The sequence below is a fragment of the Helicoverpa armigera genome, chromosome 19, assembly GCF_030705265.1.
Source record: "Helicoverpa armigera isolate CAAS_96S chromosome 19, ASM3070526v1, whole genome shotgun sequence".
NCBI classification, from domain to species: Eukaryota; Metazoa; Arthropoda; class Insecta; order Lepidoptera; family Noctuidae; genus Helicoverpa; species Helicoverpa armigera.
In genome coordinates, this window is record NC_087138.1 from 1,565,365 (window position 1) to 1,586,723 (window position 21,359).

Genomic DNA, 21,359 nt, shown 5'->3' on the forward strand with positions numbered 1-21,359 from the left:
ATAATATTCGAGGTCTCACATAATATTCTATCATAAATGCAAAAGGATTGCTTTATATGGAATCAAGACGCCATGTGCATTTATTGGGTTTCATACATAGGGTAATCGCTGATAAACGTCCATCATACCTATACAATAAACTATTTTGGTGCACCGATGCTCATAACTTAAATACTACATCTAAATTTTAAAAAAATATATTAATATATCGAAACACAGAATACAGGGATATAAATAGCTTCAAATATGCACCATCAAAAATATGGAATAATATTCCCCCACTTTTAAGAAATATTCAAAACGCATTCAATTTTAAAAGCAAGTGTAAACGTTTGGTTTTGGAAAAACAGAAAAATACTTAATAAATATATATTATAAGCTGTATTTTCAAACTAAACATTATACTCCTTATTTTTCGTTCATTTATTGATTACTCAATTTTTTCACGCAACCCGAGGCGCGGCCAACTACTTCCACGCGGACTATAGATAAAATGGGAAAGTTGTCAAAACGTGATGTGTGTCATTTTATTGATTGGAACACAAATTAATAGAAAAAATCAAAACATATCATTAATAGTATCGTTTCCAAGTAGATAACGAAACTATTGATGATGATGAAAATATAAAAAATTACAAGACCTTAATCCAAATTGTACTTATTCAACACAAAAATGACGCAATTATAGTGTATAATCTGGGTATGATGAATATTCTTCGACGAAATGTCACGAATGACAAGCTTCTGCCTACGGCATCTAAATTCACATTCTGTACTACATACAATCGGGTCAAAGTGGAATGTAGAGTGCGGTCAAGTAATACCTGCTGCTATGATTTGTAAAATCACTGGGAACAACATTAAAAACCTTAATGGTGTCGAAGAAAACCACAAAATTGCAGTGTCAGAAATAATTTAATCACTATAAAATAATCTTAAGCAGTATTGACTTTCTTCAATTCTTTAGCAGCAGCGGCCGCAGCTCGAGCACCAGCTTTAATACCTTCCCAAGTCTCAAAGCCAGCTTGTTCAATAAAATCAGGGTCTACAAGAAATCCTTCTAACCCATCATCGTTTCTATAAGCAGGAAGTTCATAGGTGTACGAGAATGGGGCAGCAGCTTGCATGGCGTAGTCACTAGCACTACCTGATGCAGCATACATAGCATGGAAGGTATTACCAACAATATAGTCCTTGTTGGTAGACCATTTGACCCTGTCGATAGCTTGGGCCATTTGGACTCCGAGTAAGTGGACCTGCAAAGCATTGGAGGGGAGAACACCACTTCCATAACCGTACAAGATTATGCTGCCATAACTATGAATGTCAAGGAATAAGGCCATTCGGTTGCGATGTTCGGCGATGATGTCCCTGATGACGGAGGATTCGGGTTCGGAGAAGGCTCGTCTGCCGTGGAAGATTTCAGAGCAAACGTTATAGCTGGACTCTGTGCCCCAACTCACGTCGAAGTTCCTGTTGAGGTCTACTCCGATGCAATAGTTGAATATCATGTAGCCGGTGGCGCGGTTCTTTCTCCAGAAACGGTCCTGGAATATGCAAAACATAGATAAATATACACAAAAGGAAGAAAAAGTGCGAGAGTGACTTTTTTATGGTAGAGGGCTTCAATTTAGCAAATGCTTGTTTAATTACAAGTTATTACGTCACAAAATTGCATGTTGTGTGCCAATAATAATATAAAGATTATTAGTAAAGTTTTATTGTAGACAATAACTTTAATTTCTAATTTTATCATGTCATTCACATCATATAGTTAGGGAAGACAAATATTATGATTAGATAAATTGCAATGAGAACTATCAAAGACACAACTGTGCAACTATGCATGTAGTAATTAAATATCATTGACTCAAATATCATCCTAATATACATTTAACCTAAAAATTAAAACCAGTAAGAAAGAAACACTATAAAAATGAATTCTTTATTATTTACTTTATTTTCATTATTGACTGGCTCGACTTTTATTGATTACCATTGTTTTTATGTACCATTAGTATAAGTTGTCTTAATCCTGTATTCGACACAAATGTATTTTTGTTCAGAATAAAATATACAATATACTTACACCGTCAAAAGTGTGAACATAACCATCAGGATTGGCTACAGGCAAGATGATCCAATCGATATTGTTGATCAGGTCAGATTCTGTGACATCAATGACAAGTTTGTGGATTGCGTAGAGAGTCGCAGGGAGGGTCACCCATTCACGACTGTGGAGGAGAGACTGCATCATGACCACCGGCTTGCTGGCATCCTAGAAAAGGAAAATACTAATGTAATTTACAATTTACAAAAAAGGTTTTGTCAAGTTGGAATTTAGTTTTGAACGTGCTTTGGATTTCAACTTTACAATGAAGGCTTAAATTAAGATTTTTGGTAAAATTATTAATTTTCTAAGGATTCGAAATGATTCTTACCTGGAAGTTGGTGGTAGAAATTCTGAGGTACTTTATGGATCTGCCTTCGAAACTCTTTCCTCCTTCAACAACGGTGACAACGTTTGGGAATTCTTTTGCAAGCTCTTGTAAGTAAGCATCGACCTGTAAAATAACGTTAAGTATTCTTGTTATGAATAGGTATGTCCTCTTTAAAGTTTAAACTAAGTGTGTCCTCCTGTATAATTTATGTTTGACTCCTTTTTTTCTTAAGTCGGAATGTTATGAAAAATATACAGCAATAAAGTAAGCTTTTGTTTACCTCTTCATAATTGTGGATTTTGTCAAAGGACAGACGCGATCTGGTGCTGTTGCTCTTAGCTGCAGCTGCGGCTAGGAGTTGATCTTCCAATTCCAGCTGTCTGAAATCGAAATTATGTTTATTTGTTTGTTTTTCATTACCATTGTTTCAATCTGCATCAATGTTAGCTTCTCAAGCTTACTCTTTAATATTTTCAACTTCGAGTTTGTATTGCACTCCAGACTGTTTGAGGAAGTTTTCAAATATTGCCCTCTTGAATTTGGGGACGAGGACTTTGCCAGGGCGTCCGGGTACAGCATCAGACCAGACATCGAGCATCAAATCATTTTCGAAGTCATGGACCAGTTTGACTTGGTCCATTGAGGTAACATCTACTTGATAAACGGCGTGTCTGAAAATATATTGAAGATTTGTGTGAATCAAATGTTGTGGATGGTCATGGTTTATTACGAAAAATCAGGAAAACTATTTATTCATAATCTAGTTTTTAAGTTTAACAAGGAATATTGAGAGACAAGGCTATGTCATCCGAAAGTGTCCGGATTGGAGTCAGATATATTAGTATAGATGAGGTAAAAACCAAATTGATCTTACCCATCGTAAATTTCATGTTTAGCCAGCACTCCGGCCACAAACAAACATAATACTGATAAGTATTTCATGGTTAAAACGATGTGACAATTGAGTCACTTTATAATCAAATAATAACAAATTCACGAATCCTTTCATTTTATGTTCAATAGAATCTGATAAAGACATTAGATTTTATTGAATATCGCTAATCCTGCCGATTGCAATCTGTCGCACTTCGCAATTGATTACGGCTACTAAATCATTATCCTAGATTATTTATATATTAAGGAGAAAATGTAATTATTTACTTTTCAAAGTTTGATCAAGATAGTTGTAGTAGGTATAAAAAAGCAATTACGCTTTTGATAAATATCCCTGTTGATGACAACATTCGAATGAAAAAATCATGAAGTACAATATGACAGATGGTGTAAAAAAGTGGAACAAAAATATTGCGTGCGCGTCAACTATAGTGCGCGCGGAAGTAGTTGGCTGCGCTATAGGTGGCGACGGGGGTGAGGGGAGGGTTCCTAACTGCACGTAGCTTGCTACTAGCTAGCTAACTAAATATCGCTCTATAGATGACGCGCACGCAATTTTAGCTAGCTAGCTACTAGCTAGCTTCGGTATTCGGTTGTATTCGGTTTTGCTACAGAGTACCAAGAAGGTCTCACATATCTTCTATCATAAATGCAAAAGGATTGCTTAATATGGAATCAAGACGTCACGTGTATTTATTAGGTTTCATACATAGGGCTATCACTGATAAACGTCCATCATACCTATACAATAAACTATTTTGGTGCGCCGATGCGCATAACTTGCAGGGCCGTCTCTAGCTCATGTAGCGCCCGGATGCAATCATCACCCAAACGCCACCTATCTATTGAAAGATTTTGAGTACCTAGTACAAATTGATCGAAGTACTCAGTGTAGTTACAAGGAATATAAGTAAGAACGTTCGAACGAAAATCACTTTTTTGTAAGGTAAACGACTAAAAATGTTTCCTAATCATTGTAGGCTCAAACTGTTGGCCAGGTTTAAGTTATGAAAGTTGAGACAGAGCAATGCAAAAGCGCGAGCGAAGCGAGCGCGCAAATTTTTTAATTTTGGGACACAAAAAGTTAATAAGTTTTAAAAAGCGCTGTAAAGTAACAAGCAGTCGGAAACGCAAACTGTTTTGTTTTTGAGGACTCCATATCATAAATATTTTTTTTTGCTACATTTGACTTATGAAGTTATCAAGGTAATACATATAATATTGCGCGAGCGAAGCTAGCGCGAAGTTTTTGAGCCTACCACACAAAAGTACATGTCTAAGGACATTGTAAAGCAAAAAGTAGCCGCGAGCGTAGCGAGCGCAAACTTTTTAAAATTATTTGTTTGAGGACTCACAAATTAAACTGGGAATTATGTACAAATAAAAAGAAACCGTGTCTAGAGCGAGTGCCATTTGTGTTCGTTGATTCGGTGCGTCAATAAAAATAATAAACAATCAGAAATAAAGTACACAAATTTTCATTTAACTGCGAGCGTAGCGAGCGAGAATTTTTCCGCTTAGATGGAGAATGTTAAAAGTGAAAAATAATCAAAATGATCAATCAAACAAAACGAAGGCGACTTTTTTTGTCAGTATCATGATACAATGTGGAACTTCCTTATCAAACGGGTGTAATTTTTTCGAAATTTCCTGGTTTCGGGGCGTCCCGCGGCGCCCCTGCGGCGCCCGGGTTATTCGCACCCCTGCACCATAGGTTAAGACGGCCCTGATAACTTGAATGCTAGATCTCAACTAAAAAATAAACTTATTATACCGAAAAACAAAACACAGGGATATTAATAGCTTCAAATATACAGCATCAAAAATATTCAAAATGCATTCAATTTTAAAAACAACATTTGGTTCTGGAAACACAGAGAAATACTTGATAATTATCTATTATAAGCTTTTATTTTCAAACTACACATTATATCCCTTATTATTTTACTAAGATCCTAATTTAATATCTCGGAGATGGTCATTAGTACACTAAATGAGACGCAAGCGCTCCCTCTGGTGGCGTTTTCGGTGAAACAACATTTTGGCGCGCTTGGCAGAGTCGTGGCGGTCAGCGTGGCGACCGGGGAGCTCAGTCTTCATTGAGTGTTCGTGGAGTCTTCGTTGAGTCGTCATGGAACTGTCTTACGTCACGTCTAGTATACCTAGTGCTATTGCCTAGCGTTGTAGTACCTAAAGTTATTGTAAAGTGTAAAGTGTTTAGTGAAATGTGTGTATCTTATGGTATGATGATGATGATGAACATACAGACTTGTGTTGCTGGGGAGTTTGTTGCGCCACTTCTCCTCCCCTGCCAAAACACATAGGAAGTGGTGAAGGGCGGGCGTTTTGGGGGCTGTCTTTTGTTCTGACTAATTTGAATGTTTTTGAGTTTTGAGTTTAACCAACTAGTCGACCAACTAGTTCCGCGCGGACTGTATCTGTTACAGATAACATGGGAAAGTTATGTCCGTGAAGTGTGTCATTTTATTGATTGGAACACAAATTAATGAAAATTTCAAAACATATCATCAATAGTCTCGTTGAGATAACGAGACTATTGATGATGATGAAAATATTAAAAATTACAAGACCTTAATCCAAATTGTATTTATTCAACACAAAAATGACGTAAGTAAAGTCTATAATCGTCTGGGTATGAATGATAATGATGAATATTCAACGAAGAAATGTCACGAATGACGAGCTTCTGCCTACGGCATAGAATCGGGTCATAATGGACTGTAGAGTGCGATCAAGTAATATCTGGTGCGATGATTTGTAAACTCAATGGGAACAACATTAAAAACCTAAATGGTGTCGAAGAAAACCACAAAATTGCAGTATTAAAAATAATTTAATTAGTATAAAATAATCTTAAACAGCACTGACTTTCTTCAATTCTTTAGCAGCAGCGGCCGCAGCTCTGGCACCAAGCTTAATACCTTCCCAAGTCTCAAAGCCAGCTTGTTCAATAAAATGAGGGTCTACAAGGAATCCTTCTAATAACCAACTACTGTTGTTTCTATTAGCAGGCAGTACATAGGTGTACGAGAATGGGGCAGCAGCTTGCATGGCGTAGTCACTAGCAATACCAGACGCAGCATCCAGCACATGGAAGCTATTACCAACAATATAGTCCTTGTTGGTAGACCATTTGACCTGGTCGATAGCTTGGGCCATTTGGACTCCGAGTAAGTGAAGAAGCAAAGCATTGGAGGGGAGAACACCGTTGCCGTAACCGTACAAGATCATGCTGCCAAAGCTATGAATGTCAAGGAATAAGGACATTCGGTTGCGATGTTCGGCGATGATGTCCCTGATGACGCAGGTTTCGGGTTCGGAGAAGGCGCTTCTGCCGTGGAAGGTATCAGAGCAAACGTTGGAGCTGGACGCTGTGCCCCAGTTCACGTCGAAGTTACTGTTGAGGTCTACTCCCATGCAAAAGTTGGCGATCATGTAGCCGGTGGCGCGGTTCTTACTCCAGAGACGGCCCTGGAATATTCAAAACATAGATACATATACACAAAAGAAAGAAAAAGTGCGATGGTGAGATTTTTATTTTAATTGAAGAGGGCTTCAATTTAGCAAATGCTTCTTTATTGACGTCACAAAATTGCATGTTGTGTTCCAATAATAAAATAATCTTTCAGTAGTAGGTATATCTACAAAACATGGTGGTAATTAATTGTCTGCCTACTTCTTCTTCAGGCACGTGTTTCATTGGTAGTTAATAACTTTAAATTACTTTTTAATCATGTCATTCAGATTATAGTCTCCGTGACGGTCCCGGATCAGAATAGCACCTCCCCATCTCTCTCCCGTGGGTGTCGTAAAAGCCATGAGTGATGGTGATGAGCATGAAGTGGACGGGTATAGGGGAAGAGGACGACCGAAGTAACGATGCATGGATTGTGTGAAATTGGATGTGATTAGAAAGGATGTTACTTGGGAGATGACGGCAGATAGCAAAGTATGAAAGGAAAAAACATGCTGCGCCAACCCCAAATACAATTGCGATTTACAGGAGGATGATTCATTCAAATTAAAGAGTTAGGCAAGACAAACATTATTATATTGCAATGAGAACTATCAAAGACACAAATATCATCCTAATACCTACTTAACCCAAAAATTAAAACCAGAAAAAAAAATCTCTAAGAATGAATACTTACACCGTTAAAAGTGTGAACATAACCATCAGGATTGGCTACAGGCAAGATGATCCAATCGATATTGTTGATCAGGTCAGATTCTGTGACATCAATGACAAGTTTTTGGATGGCGTAGAGAGTCGCAGGGAGGGTCACCCATTCACGACTGCGGAGGAGAGACTGCATCATAACCACGGGCTTGCTGGCATCCTAGAAAGGAAAATACTAATGTAATTTCCAATTTACAAAAAAGGTTTTGTCAAGTTGGAATTTACTTTTGAACGTGCTTTGGATGTCAACTTTGAAATAAAGGCTAAAATTAAGCTTTTCAATAAAATTATTATTTCTAAGGATTCAAAATGAATCTTACCTGGAAGTTGGTGGTAGAAATTCTGAGGTACTTGATGGATCTGCCTTCGAAACTCTTTCCTCCTTCAACAACGGTGACAACATTTGGGAATTCTTTTGCAAGCTCTTGTAAGTAAGCATCGACCTGTAAAATAATATTTATTATTCTTGTTATGAATAGATATGTCCTCTTTAAAGTTTAAACTAAGTGTGTCCTCCTGTACAATTTTTGAATGTTATAAAAAATATACAGCAACAAATATACAGCGGTAAACAAAAGCTTACATTAAAGCTTTTGTTTACCGCTTCATAATTGTGAATTGTGTCAAAGGACAGACGCGATCTGGTGCTGTTGCTCTTAGCTGCAGCTGCGGCTAGGAGTTGATCTTCCAATTCCAACTGTCTGAAATCGAAATTATGTTTATTTGTTTGTTTTTCATTGTTTCAATCTGCATCAATTTTAGCTTCTCAAGCTTACTCTTTAATATTTTCAACTTCGAGTTTGTATTGCACTCCAGACTGTTTGAGGAAGTTTTCAAATATTTCCCTCTTGAATTTGGGGACGAGGACTTTGCCAGGGCGTCCGGGTACAGCATCAGACCAGACATCAAGCATCAAATCATTTTCGAAGTCATGGACCAGTTTGACTTGGTCCATTGAGGCAACATCTACTTGATAAACGGCGTGTCTGCAAATAAAGTGAAGATTTGTGTGAATCAAATGTTGTGGATGGTCATGGTTTATAACGAAAAATCAGGAAAACTATTTATTCGTAATCTAATTGTTATGTTTAACATGGAATATTGAGAGACAAGGCTATGTCATCCAAACATGTCCGGATTGGCGACAGATATATTAGTTTAGATGAGGTAGAAACCAAATTGATCTTACCCATCGTAAATGTCATGTTTAGCCAGTACCCCGGCTACAGAGAAACAGAATACTAATAAGTATTTCATGCTTAAAACGATGTGACAGTTAAGCCACTTTATAATAAAATAGCAACAATTTCTGGAATCCTTTTATTTTATGTACAAGAGCGTCTGATAAAGATATTAGATTTTAATTAATATCACTAATCCTGTCGATTACAATCTGTCGTACTCCTCGTCGCACTCTTTCAGTAAGTATACCGCCAAATATTGTAATATAAACACCGATGCAGATCTTGAGATGTTGAGATGATAGATTTATCAAAGTGTTGTGATTTCTAGCCCACGTCTGCAAATTGTCTTAGAACAGAGCATGAGCATGGTTCACTTTCGAAACATTACGAAGCAGAAAAAAAGCCTTTAAATAATATTTTAGTACAAAAGTACATAAGTTAAGAAAAAAGGTTGTTTGATAGGTACGCATAACGGTTGTGTCGCAGTTCCTATTACAATCTGTGATAGATCTTTATCTGCATTAACCGTTATTAATGATACCTACCTTTTTATTTTTACTTTTTTATATTTTTTTAAATTATACCTACAAGTCATATTTGTTTACATCATTGATATGTAGGTATTATTGTACGATTTGCAGGATTGTTTGAAAGAGTTACGGAAGCTTAGGCACACAAAGGATCCAGTAGTGATGATAGGAACAAAGATGGGATTGAGTCCATTGTGTCAGACCTTGGAAGGTCACCTGATTATTTTCCAACACAAACACGTGATGACGTGTCCTTTAAAACTTTTTGCTTTCGGTCCCTTTTTCAAAACTGGAAGTCTAGCAGTTGGTGCATGGGAGAATACGCAAACATAGGTCCTGCGCTCAATCTCTCTTCGTTTGTGCCATTGGGCTGTGAGTTAGAGAGAATGAGGAAAAAACAGTATATTATGCGTCAGGCTCGAAAATCACTGCAGTGGAAGCGAACTTTGGCCAGAGGCTCAATGAACAAAAAATTAGTGCGTATTTAAATTACTACGAATAGATAACAATTACACTTTTTCCTGTTCATAATCCTCATTGGCGTTTTCCTTATAGATTTAATCTATTATGTGATGTTACTGTTAATGACACGAATTAGTAGATAAACTGTCACATGAGGTCGTCGTGGTTCTAGTCAGTTCCTTTTACTGCTTAGAACTGTGCACACAATTTTTGATTTAGGCAATACCACGGAGGAAGGAAAGATAGCGGAGATGCCACAAGGAACATAGGTCAGGCACATCTGCGGAACGGGAGATGGAGATTTCAACTCCCTTCCCCGACCGCAGAAGGTGCACCGGGAGCAGGAGAAGGGCGGACAACGCCCTCTTCCGCCCCCCATGAATGGACCCGAGGCGGTGGCGCGCGTGTGTGTCGGTTTGTACCCCTGAGGCGATGCACGGGGTACGCGGACACCTCACTTCCCCGTGCAAGAGACGATTCCCGTGCGAGGGCCAGCACTAGTGTGGGGCTGCGGAAGAATCAGGATTCCCGCGGCACCCGGTAAGAGCCGGTAAGAGTCCGGCACACCCCTCCGCCTCTCCCCAGGTGGAGGAAGTCGATGAGGATTTCCCGCTCCCAAAAAAAAGCACCTTCTTGCAGGTCAAGTAACGTGCGGTTTCCATAGAAAGCGTGTGAGGGCCGAGCTGGTATCTTTTCCATGTTCGCATTTTGGCACGCTACTTTCTTTGCAGATTTTGCGTTGTGACATCTCCGCTAGTACCTAATTTTGTTCTCCATGGTACAACCCAGTGTAGGCCACTCTAAAAACGTGACTAATCATATCAAATTACGTAGAAAAGGATCAACAAATAATTATCTATTCAAAAATAGCCTACAAAACAGCCGATATGTGCAATAGTGACGACGAGACGGATTACATTTATAATTAATCATTTAAATTCATACTGGATATAGATAGCGTCGATAAAGTAAGTCTGGTTTTAATATTAAGACTGATAATTAAAAGTTCGTATTTACCTATTTTGAAATGGTATTTATATAGGAGGATCATTCATTTGGTTAGTTTGTTGTTCAGTTACAGATCAAAAATGTTCTAGTCCTGTGTGTGTGTGTGTAGTATGTAGTAGTGGTGTGTGTCCTGTGTGTTAAGGGACCTGCATCTCAAAATTGATTGTGTGGATATGAATCGAGACAAATAAAATGTTTGGAATAACTTATTATGTACCCTGTAAGTCTATCATATCTGGTCCTTATAAATATTTCATACTTATGATTTTTCCAACCTGTAGAAGCATGTTCATTGATCCAAGAAGTTTTGACGTTTGGTTGTCTAGTCTAAGTCTGGCGCCGAGGCTTGAAGAGAAAGATATTAGAAAAAGACTAGGCAGATGATCACAGGCTGATAAACCAAGCATCGTCATACAATACCACTAGTATCATGGCGCACGAGACTTCACTTCTATTGGCTGAGAATTTAGAGATTTTTTTATCAGTACTTTACAAACGCTATCTAAAAGATTACCGGTCATATCTATGGGTGCCAATACTTATAAAAATAGAGTAAATGATGCGGTACATCTGAGTGGTGAGGAGTTTGATCAAGATGAAGTTTCTGCTGGTACTGGCGTTGTGTGCTGTGGCTTACGCTAAGCATGAAGGATATATCGGGTCAGTATGTTTAACTTGTTTGTGATAAAATAAGTAAACATGTCTGGACATGTTCAAATTGTAATGGCTTCTGTAATATTAAAATAGCATAAATTAAAGAATTAAAACCAATTTTTAGTTCCGTAAGAGAAGAGTAATTAATTAATTGGCCAATTCCAACTGCAGTACTTACGGCAGTTTATTCTCAAAAAGCAAGAGAAGTGTCTAATTTACTTTTTCGTATTCACAGATGGAAATCCTACTATGTAGGTGTAGCTACCGATGCTCAAGCGAAAGCTTTGGAGCCCCTTATCCAGAAATATGAGCTGGACTTCCTCAGCCACCCAACTAAATCACGGGAAGGCGTAGTCCTGGTGGAACCTCAACACCAAGCTGGATTTATCCAGGATATGGAAGCTGAAGGCATTACTTACAGGATCCATGCTGACGATGTCAAAAGGTAAATATGATTTTTTAGGGAAAAAATAGATTAGTTTAAATGGTTCTGCGAGCAGCCGAAAATCGATCTCAGTGGCGTGCACTTGGAGAGGCCTATGTCCAGCAGTGGACTGCGATAGGCTGATGATGATGATGAAATGGTTCTGCAGTCTTTGCCAGAATAGACTGAGCTGGTTTAAAGATAGCTGAAGTGTCTTCTGTCTCCACTAAAACTGACTAGGTTGTATTTAAAAGTTAATTGTTACGCCATAATTAGAAATTCATTAATGCAGTGACACTTCAAGATAACGAACAACATGGCTTATATTGCCGGATTACTTACTACGATTAATTAAAACCGTTGTGTTATTACCAGTATTAAGAATCTTATATTGGTTCACCATTGAATGTGGAATAGGCCTCCCCAAAAATGTGGTTTATAAGCCAATCCTCGGCATGACACATTCAATTTCTGCCTGCTGCCTGCCAAAGCTTATTATTATTAACAGTTTTACTATAAAATTACGTACATTGAAAACAAATGAAGTTGTGGAAATGTTTCAGGCAACTTGAATTCGATGACCAGCTCATCGAAATGCAGAGGATGTCTTCATTCACCAGAACTGCTGGACGCCAACTACCTTACGATAACTATCAGGAATTGGAAGTGGTAGGTGTTTTCCTAAAGAATTTATGCTCACAGAGTTAAATGTATGGTTTACATAGTCGCCCAGCGCTAAAGTTAAAATGTGCACGTCGGAAGTCTCCGAATTAATTTATTCGTTCTTGAATAAGGTATTTGTACGGTTTAGTGCAGATGGCATATACTCCTAAAGCACACATACAAGTTCGATTAAAATCTTTTTCGTCAAACCCAAACTTGTTTTTTGCAGATTGATGAGTACCTCGACTACATTGGAGAAAAATACCCCGATGTAGCTACCGTAGTGAATGCTGCCGAATCTTTCGAAGGTCGTCCCATCAAGTACATCAAAATCTCCACCACTAACTTTGAGGACGAAAGCAAGCCCGTCATCTTCATCGATGGTGGTATCCACGCCAGAGAATGGATCTCACCGCCCTCTGTTACTTGGGCCATTCATAAGCTGGTTGAAGATGTTACTGAAAACGACCTTTTGGAGAAGTTCGACTGGATTCTTCTGCCTGTTGTCAACCCTGATGGCTATAAATTCACTTTTACCAACGTAAGTGTCTGTAGTATTTCTTCTTATCACATCTACTAATTAACAAGAATTGAGTATATTTTTTTGTGTAATCTAGAGAGAATTAAATAAACTTTGAAAGGCATCACGTCATCGAACATACTTGTCTTGATCCTGAGATTAACAAAATTTTATATATTTTTAGGAAAGATTTTGGCGCAAGACTCGCTCAACCTCTAGCAATCCACTCAGTCAGATCTGCCGTGGAGCTGATGGCAACCGAAACTTCGATTTCGTGTGGAACTCCATTGGTACCAGCAACAGCCCATGCTCAGATATCTACGCCGGTACTTCAGCCTTCTCCGAAGTCGAAACCAGAGTCGTCAGAGACATCCTCCATGAACATTTAGCACGCATGGCTCTTTACCTCACCATGCACAGTTTCGGAAGCATGATCTTATACCCATGGGGACATGATGGTTCCTTATCTCAGAATGCCCTTGGTCTTCACACTGTGGGCGTCGCTATGGCTTCTGCTATTCAAAGTAATGCCCTTCCTAACTTTCCTCCTTACACTGTTGGTAACTCCGCTCTTGTGATTGGGTATTATATCGCAGGATCTTCGGAAGACTATGCCCATTCTATTGGAGTGCCTCTGTCTTACACTTATGAGTTGCCTGGTCTTTCATCGGGTTGGGACGGCTTCCACCTGCCTCCTCAGTACATTGAACAGGTTTGCCGTGAGACCTGGGAAGGTATTGTTGTTGGTGCAAGACGAGCTGGTGATTTGTTCAGAAAATAAATTATTTAAGTTGATAAAAAAGTTTTTGTTTTATTTCCAAGTATTATTGTGAGGTTTGTTTCATGCATTTAACTTCACTAATAATGAAAAGTGATATCATGAGTCAATTAAGTTCTGAGGAATATTCCATTTCATATTATTGTTTAACAAGGCAATTACCCACTGTTTCTTTCACGTTTCGTGGGAACGACTGCCCTTACCGGGATATCATATAACCTATGTTACTCGGAAGGAGTGCAGCATTCCAGCATTGAAAAAATTATTCAGCCTTTGGTCTACTTAAAAAATAAACGATTTTATTTAGTCTATATTATTAGTATAGATAAATTAATACCAAATTTTACGTCCCGATCCTAGAACAGAAGCAAAACTTTGAAATTAGAAGAAAACTAGTTACTCAACTCAAATATTAATATATTGGTACGTTATCTTTCTTCATTTTACACGGGTATTTCCCGCGATTTCACCTGCCGCGCCATATCACGCGGTAACAGTGTACCTTCCTAACACAGTGATAGTTGTTTAAATAGTTTCAGTCTTCTCCACACTTGTCGAAGTACCAACATTCAATAGATCGATAGATATCCAAAACAGTAGCAGTTTATACGAAAATATCTTATCAATCGAATAATAGCTAAAGAACAGGTGTAATTACACCTTTAATCCAGTGTAATCAGAAGAGTTATAAATCAATCGCATTAGGCTATCAATTATCATAAATAATATCTTTAACTTTTCCATCAATTTGTCATTATCATTACAATGAATAATTTAAGCACAGCGCCATCTAGCGGTATAAGTTTGAAACTTTATGTAAAAATATCGATTGTGCTATCTAAAATCTTTAACTAAAACATTTGTAAATAAAGTGTTGTTGTCATAATATCACGGTAAAGTTGTCATAGCACAATAGATGGCGCTTTTTCAGATAACCCTTTTGCGACACATATAATTTAATGAACTGAATGTTACTTCTTTCTTTAAGACGTAAATAAAATATCTTACCCGGTCACAAAACTGTTCTCTTAATCTGTTTTATCTTCACTGGCACTTGCTCATAGTATCGTTTTGATCTGTAATAAGAATATTTGTAACTGTAAAATTCCAAAATTAGCAATCGTTATTGATTGAGGTGAGTGCTGATTTATGTCCTTCCTTAGTAATTACAAATACGTACCTATGTAAGCACTTTTTTACGGGAAATCATCAAATGACATCCCCAATCCCCTCCCGCTTTGAGTTGCAGCTTAAGGGAGTGTCAGACTTTCGCTGACTAAAGCCCATCGTGTTTCTTCTGAAGCCCTATATGTACCAGACCAGGGCCGCGGTATTTCTTTCAAAAAATCACGAAGCGCCATGATCTATGTAAGCACTGCAATTGAAAGGTCGAGGTTGGGGTAGGACCGTCACAGAAAAGAAACAAGCGTGCAGTCTTTAAAGTTTTTTATTCCTAAATAAATCACCAGCTCTCCTAGCTCCAACGATGAGACCTTGCCAAGTTTCATTGCATACTTGCTGTATATATCTAGGGTTCAAATTGAATCCAAGTAATGTGTTGGATAGACCAGGTAGCTCAAAAGTATAGGATAGAGGCACTCCGATTTGATGAGCATAATCTTCTGACGCACCAGCAGCTGGATAGTTCAGAACTAAAGCTGAATTTCCGACAACATAAGATCGGAAGTGAGATAAAGAATTCTGATTGATTGCCGTTGCCATAGCAACTCCCACCGTATGAAGGCCAAGGCCGTTATGAGATAGGGAGCCATCATGACCCCATGGGTATAAGATCATGCTGCCGAAACTATGCATGGTGATGTACAGAGCCATGCGTGCTAAATGTTCATGGAGGATGTCTCTGACGACCCTGGTTTCGACTTCGGAGAAGGCTCTGGATCCAGCGTAGACGTCTGAGCAAGGGGTGTTGCTGGTACCGACGGAGTTCCAGAAGAAGTCATAGTTGCGGTTACCGTCGACTCCTGGGCAGATACCGCTTAAAACGTGCTGGTCCGTGGAACGAGTCTTACGCCAGAAACGGGACTGGAAGGAGAATTAAATTTAACGTTAGTTTTGGGTTTTGTATGCTTAAGTCGATATTGACAATAATTTTGATGATAAAACAATAAACAGTGACATTGTAACACGCATAAATGTATAGGCAAAAAATTATACTCACGTTGGTAAAAGTGAATTTATATCCATCAGGGTTGACCACAGGCAAGAGGATCCAGTCAAAGTTATCTAGAAGATCTCTTTCAGTAACGTCTTCAACCAGCTTGTGAATGGCCCAGGTAACGGTGGGGGGTGAGATCCATTCCCTGGCGTGGATGCCACCATCGATGAAGATGACGGGCTTGCTGTGGTCTTCAAAGTTGGTCGTGGAGATTTTGACGTACTTGATGGGTCGACCTTCGAAGGAATGGGCAGCAGTCACCACAGTAGCAACATCGGGATATGTAGCGCCAATGTAGTCGAGGTAATCGTCGATCTGCAAAAATCAGGCTTGGATTTAGTTTAAAACTGCTATGCACAAAGATATCATTATTAAAGGGCACCTGGGAAAATTTTATCATTGTGACGTGAAGTAGCAATATAAATCCTCAAATCGAATTACGTAAAAAATCTTGAAACGTACTTAAAAACCGATAAGATAGTGACGTTTACTTCTCGTTTATCGATTTTTGCGTTTATTTGACTTGGATACAGAAGCTATATATTATAGTGATTGATTAGTTTGAGTATATGGCAAAGTATTTAGAACTTGTTCATTCAAATATAATTAATCATGATTATTCAAAATGAGTTTTACGAGTAACAACTAAAGGTTAATAAAAAAAAAACTCAGAAAATGTGCATAGCAAAGACGATAATATCTAGACTTGACTTTTTTCAATCACTGCAACTTTCTAACTCCACAATTTTTGTCTAAGGTTAGTCAATAAATACTATAAAAGGGATAAAATAAAATACTTACAACTTCAATTTGTTGATAGTTATCATAAGGCAGCTGCCGACCTGCGTTCCTCATCATTGATGATATCCTTTGTACTTCAATGACCTGGTCATCATAATCCAGTTGGCTGAAAATAGACAATATTGATTTGTCAAAATCCTCGCTTCTTCTTCTGGTAAAACACTTGTGTTGATAACATGAAATCAGTAGACGATGATAAGCATTTTCATGGATACGAGATGCAAGACAAGAGAACCCATAATTATTGTAAACAATAAATTATTTGGTTAGGAATTAAAATGTGGCTTCTTTAACATTTACCTTTTATTGATGGTTAGAATAATTACTATATTTTTCAACTTCATCTTCAATATAATTTGTTATGGAATTAGCCTCTATATTAAAAACTTCAATTTACCTTTTAACGTCCTCAGAATGGACCTTGAGAGCAATACCCTCGGTTTCGGCTTCCAGGATAAAGTCTGCTTGATATTCAGGTTTTACCAGAAGGACACCTTCTCGACCCAGGATCGGATGGCTCAAGACATCCAGCTCATATTTGTCGACCATTGGCCAAAAGGCCTTAAACTGGTCTTTGGATTCTAGACCTACATAGTAGGATTTCCATCTGTAATTATAAAGTCTAATTAATTTTGAATGTATGGAATGTATTTGATATGTTATTATGAAAATCAAAATATTAAAAAAAATATATTTTATCTCCAAAACTTATGAGTTCTTGTTTTCAAAAATGAATCAATGCTCTAAAACATTTATGAATTAAAATATTTCTAGCCCTATCTTTTACTATATTCTTATCTTCTACGCCATCTTTTTTTAATGATTAAAGCTCCAACATCAGTAATAACTACTTCTCTAAGTACTAACCCGATATATTCTTCATGTTTGGCATAAGCCAAAGCAAACAGCGTCACCACAATCACAAACTTCATCTTGTACGAATGTCACACTCATGCTTATCAAATGTTTTTATAACTGTTCTGAATTCTTATCGTTATCTTCCCAAAGATATAGTATCTGAATCTGGACAGGATTATCGATAGAATAATTAGAAGTTAATTCTTTTAAGCCGTTATGACATTAGCATTTCTGATTATAGTTGGTTGGTGGTATCGTAATAGGTATTGCGCAAAAGCACTGCGTCAGTTTTAGGTTTTTTGTTACTAATATTTTTGTCTACGTCATGCTGTGGACTGAATGATATGGTACGCATTACAGACGACTTATGTCCTGCGAACTGAGGACCTTCATCAGGAATACATCAGTAATTTTTCTAATCTTCTCGAGGATTGAACGTTTGATATAAATAGTTTGCAAACATTTTTTTTCTAATAAACTCCTGCTACACTAGACAATACTGCCAAAAAAATTCAGATCTTAAAAACTTTAAAGTTCTTGCTTGGCATATTATAGGTTTCAATAATAGACTTTAATATTTCTTTTTTGTATTAAAAACGTTAATTTAATTTAAACAATAGATGAAAGAAGCATAGGTGTCAATCGTCACGTCGAAAACTGTTTAGTAGTAAGTTTAGGTATTGCTGTTACAATATAAATCAAAGGATTAACTTCGTTAATAAGATTATCTTAGATAAGGGGGCAATAAAATAATGAAAATGCCAATACGCGCGTGACAATAATCGTGATTATTATCAATACAACTTCGTCGAAATCTCGAAACGGATTTTATGACTCGTGACCCACGAGTGTAAACAAAATTTGGAACGATTTCTATAGCTAAGTAGTATATCTTCAGGGATTAGACATTATCAACAATGACCAAATTTAGTGTCTTCGGCTTGAATTATACTAGAACTGGTCTCGCTATAGAATAGTGACCGATTTGCCTAACAGCAAAACTTCATCCTGGTTTCGAGAGCTATCGGTCCTGCGCCTGATCTCTTCAAGGTCCTGTCAGATTGCCTTCTTATCTAACCATTAGAGAAAATAAGAAGTGCATCTTTTCTATCCTGCGCAGAATCCTAATTGCCTCTGATATCCACAATTTCAACTACAATTGGACGTAGTTATGCAGAAACGTTCCAACCCGCCGAACGCGTAAATGCTTATATCTCAAATTCAAGATATTTTTGAATTTGAGATATAAGCATATAAGCGTTTCAGTTGTATTCTTTTTTATTCTAACTAGTAAAGGCACTAGAGGTTATATTGTTGAATTATATTGAGTTTAGATAACCATATGCTAAATTTTAGGCTGTTCAATCACAATAACTCGATTTCGGGTGACTTGTGGGTTGGAACGTTTCTGCATAACTACATCCAATTTTAATAATAGCCTTTATGTTATGTTCTATTTGGCCTTTTTCTTAATTTTATTTTTTATGAGGCGTGTATGCGTCTGATTTTGCAACGCCTTTGAACATTTTATGTTTGATGCCTATTACACGATTTTTAGCAGTAACATTATTTATTTATACTACGTTGATATCGTAATCGCGAGTTGTATTTGAAATGTTATTGCTATTATTTTAATTTATACCGATCAATATTTTATTTAGGACCTTCTTGCAGAATGCTGTAATAGTTCAGATTTGATTGTTTTTAAGTAGCACTAGCTTTATATACTTTTATTTATAATCTTGAAGAGGAAATGACTAGAAATAATTTCGTGGTATAAATATCCGGCTTATCCAGCTCATAGCTGCAGTACCTTAAATATCATCCAATATTATCTTAATTCCATGTTCTTTAACGCATGATAACCTTTTCAAAATAATTATTTGTGGGTACCTACTTTAATTTTATTTTTACTTATTTTGTTTTTAGTAATTCCCCGTACGTGCCATTAAGCTTGTAATCTTTGAACGGTTGTTTGTTAATATTTATTAATCTACGCCTACCATTATTAATAGGTATTAATACTGCTATCTTCCATGCAATTGGTGTTCAAAGATTAATTGGCGTCATTGTTATCAAATCACGAATGCGCTTCTTTAAATCCGGCTATTATTAAAGTACTCATCCTGTTTGAATCCGCATTGATTAAAAAATGCACTGTATATTGCTTTATTTTACAACTCACCAAACAGAATCCCAAATCAGAGGCCACTTCGTGTCCGTCTTCTGTCCATCACTGGTAATTCCCGTTTCGAGGCAGCCCAAAAGCCGCATCCATGAAATGGCCAAAATGAGAAGATGGTTAAGAATTACATTACTTGGATTATTAAGTCAGCAAATGAGGTTTTACAGCGGAGCAGACGTGATCCATATACGCTAGTCCTTGATGACCTACCTAGACTCACAAAGTATAATAAAAACTGCCTTGCAATGTGTGTACGTATCTATAATAAAATTCCCAGACGTCTAAAATTATTAAATGTAAGAGCTCTGAAGGCACAACTACATGAATGGCTAGTCAAAAGTAGCTTTTATAGTGTTGGTGAATTTCTTGAAAGAAATTTTGATCTCAAATAGGTTACTTATATGATAGTAAGAGTTAGTTTTAAGTTAGAAATTTTTGCATGCTATAACATAGCTAAACATGCTTGTACCTTTGTATGTTATGTAACACCAAAAATACCATGTTTAAAAAGCAAATAAATGATTTATTATTATTATTATAAATGTATGTCTCTTCCAGACCTCGGGACTATAGACTCCCGGATTTTTGGGAGGCGAACGTGGGGCCGAAGCCAACACGCTGAAGCCCTTTTGAGACAACTTTAATGAAATGGATTATTATTATTACAGGGCTTTTGTTACAGCTAAGTTGACTAAATATGCCAAAACTGTGGACGAACATGTTGCTATCAGCCAAAACAAAATACTCATCAGTATGTTATTAGCAGAATTCCAACAAAATGAATCAATAACAATATGTTATTTTTCCCCACTTAATGTGACGTTCCACCTAATTAATTATTTATATCAGGATTAGACGTCAGCTAACTATGATAATAATAGATTAAAATAGGCGAAAACAACTTTTACCCCAGAGTCGATGACAATCATAATTGAATCTGAAATAGTATTCGTATCAGCGCAAACCGTTTTCCAATTCTAACCTTGATGAACTCTTTGAAATATCATCTTCATAGGAGACCATTTTCTGGTCAAGGTTGGCAGAAATTGTTGATCTGTCCATTTCTCTAGCAATATCTTCGAGTTGGTGGTCAAAATCAAAAATCATTTATTCAAACTTGGCTGCAAGACAGCACTTTTTAAACGTCAGGAATTTACATAAGACAGCCCCCAAAACGCCCACCCTTCACCACTTCCTATGTGTTTTGGCAGGGAAGAAGAAGAAGCGCAACACACGGTGATTCTAGTCTTGTCCAGCTCTGATTAAGTCCCGTACCAGGCCTTCTTCTGTTTGTCCTCAGACCACTTTTTCGCAGTTGTCTCAGTCATATTTCTAGTTAGATGATTTGTGAAACATTAGTGTCCTAACACAAGTAGGTTACTTGTTAGCTTGATTTCTCCATTAGATTTGCTCAGTCCGTATCTGAAAACTCATCTCCATCCCTACTAATATTATAAATGCGAAAGTAACTGTCTGTCTGTCTGTCTGTTACGCTTTCACATCTAAACCATTGAACCGATTTTAATGAAATTTAGTACAGAGATAGAGTGGACCTTGAGAAAGAACATAGGATAATTTTT

General features: G+C 37.3%; 4 protein-coding genes across 4 annotated transcripts; 1 reads left to right on the top strand and 3 right to left on the bottom strand.

The window, feature by feature from the left end:
- Positions 1-896: 896 nt before the first annotated feature.
- On the bottom strand, positions 897-3,467 carry LOC126054783 (carboxypeptidase B). Its single transcript, XM_049841511.2, has 6 exons — positions 3,316-3,467; positions 2,903-3,112; positions 2,722-2,821; positions 2,442-2,564; positions 2,090-2,278; positions 897-1,547 (listed from the first exon to the last, which is right to left on the bottom strand). Exons 1-6 carry the CDS (start codon positions 3,381-3,383, stop codon positions 936-938), a joined length of 1,302 nt encoding a protein of 433 aa, XP_049697468.2. The 5' UTR covers positions 3,384-3,467; the 3' UTR covers positions 897-935.
- A 2,703-nt stretch (positions 3,468-6,170) lies between these two features.
- On the bottom strand, positions 6,171-8,834 carry LOC126054785 (carboxypeptidase B-like). Its single transcript, XM_064039404.1, has 6 exons — positions 8,726-8,834; positions 8,313-8,522; positions 8,138-8,237; positions 7,857-7,979; positions 7,508-7,696; positions 6,171-6,827 (listed from the first exon to the last, which is right to left on the bottom strand). The coding sequence occupies exons 1-6, from the start codon at positions 8,791-8,793 to the stop codon at positions 6,210-6,212; spliced, it is 1,308 nt and encodes a 435-aa protein (XP_063895474.1). The 5' UTR covers positions 8,794-8,834; the 3' UTR covers positions 6,171-6,209.
- Positions 8,835-11,216: 2,382 nt separating this feature from the next.
- On the top strand, positions 11,217-13,783 carry LOC110373533 (carboxypeptidase B). The gene is made up of 5 exons (XM_049841522.2): positions 11,217-11,380; positions 11,610-11,819; positions 12,362-12,467; positions 12,691-13,002; positions 13,166-13,783. Exons 1-5 carry the CDS (start codon positions 11,316-11,318, stop codon positions 13,760-13,762), a joined length of 1,290 nt encoding a protein of 429 aa, XP_049697479.2. The 5' UTR covers positions 11,217-11,315; the 3' UTR covers positions 13,763-13,783.
- Positions 13,784-15,190: 1,407 nt separating this feature from the next.
- LOC110373545 (carboxypeptidase B) lies at positions 15,191-17,763 on the bottom strand. The gene is made up of 5 exons (XM_021330847.3): positions 17,604-17,763; positions 17,134-17,343; positions 16,737-16,842; positions 15,939-16,250; positions 15,191-15,802 (listed from the first exon to the last, which is right to left on the bottom strand). Exons 1-5 carry the CDS (start codon positions 17,666-17,668, stop codon positions 15,197-15,199), a joined length of 1,299 nt encoding a protein of 432 aa, XP_021186522.3. The 5' UTR covers positions 17,669-17,763; the 3' UTR covers positions 15,191-15,196.
- Between the last annotated feature and the right edge of the window lie 3,596 nt (positions 17,764-21,359).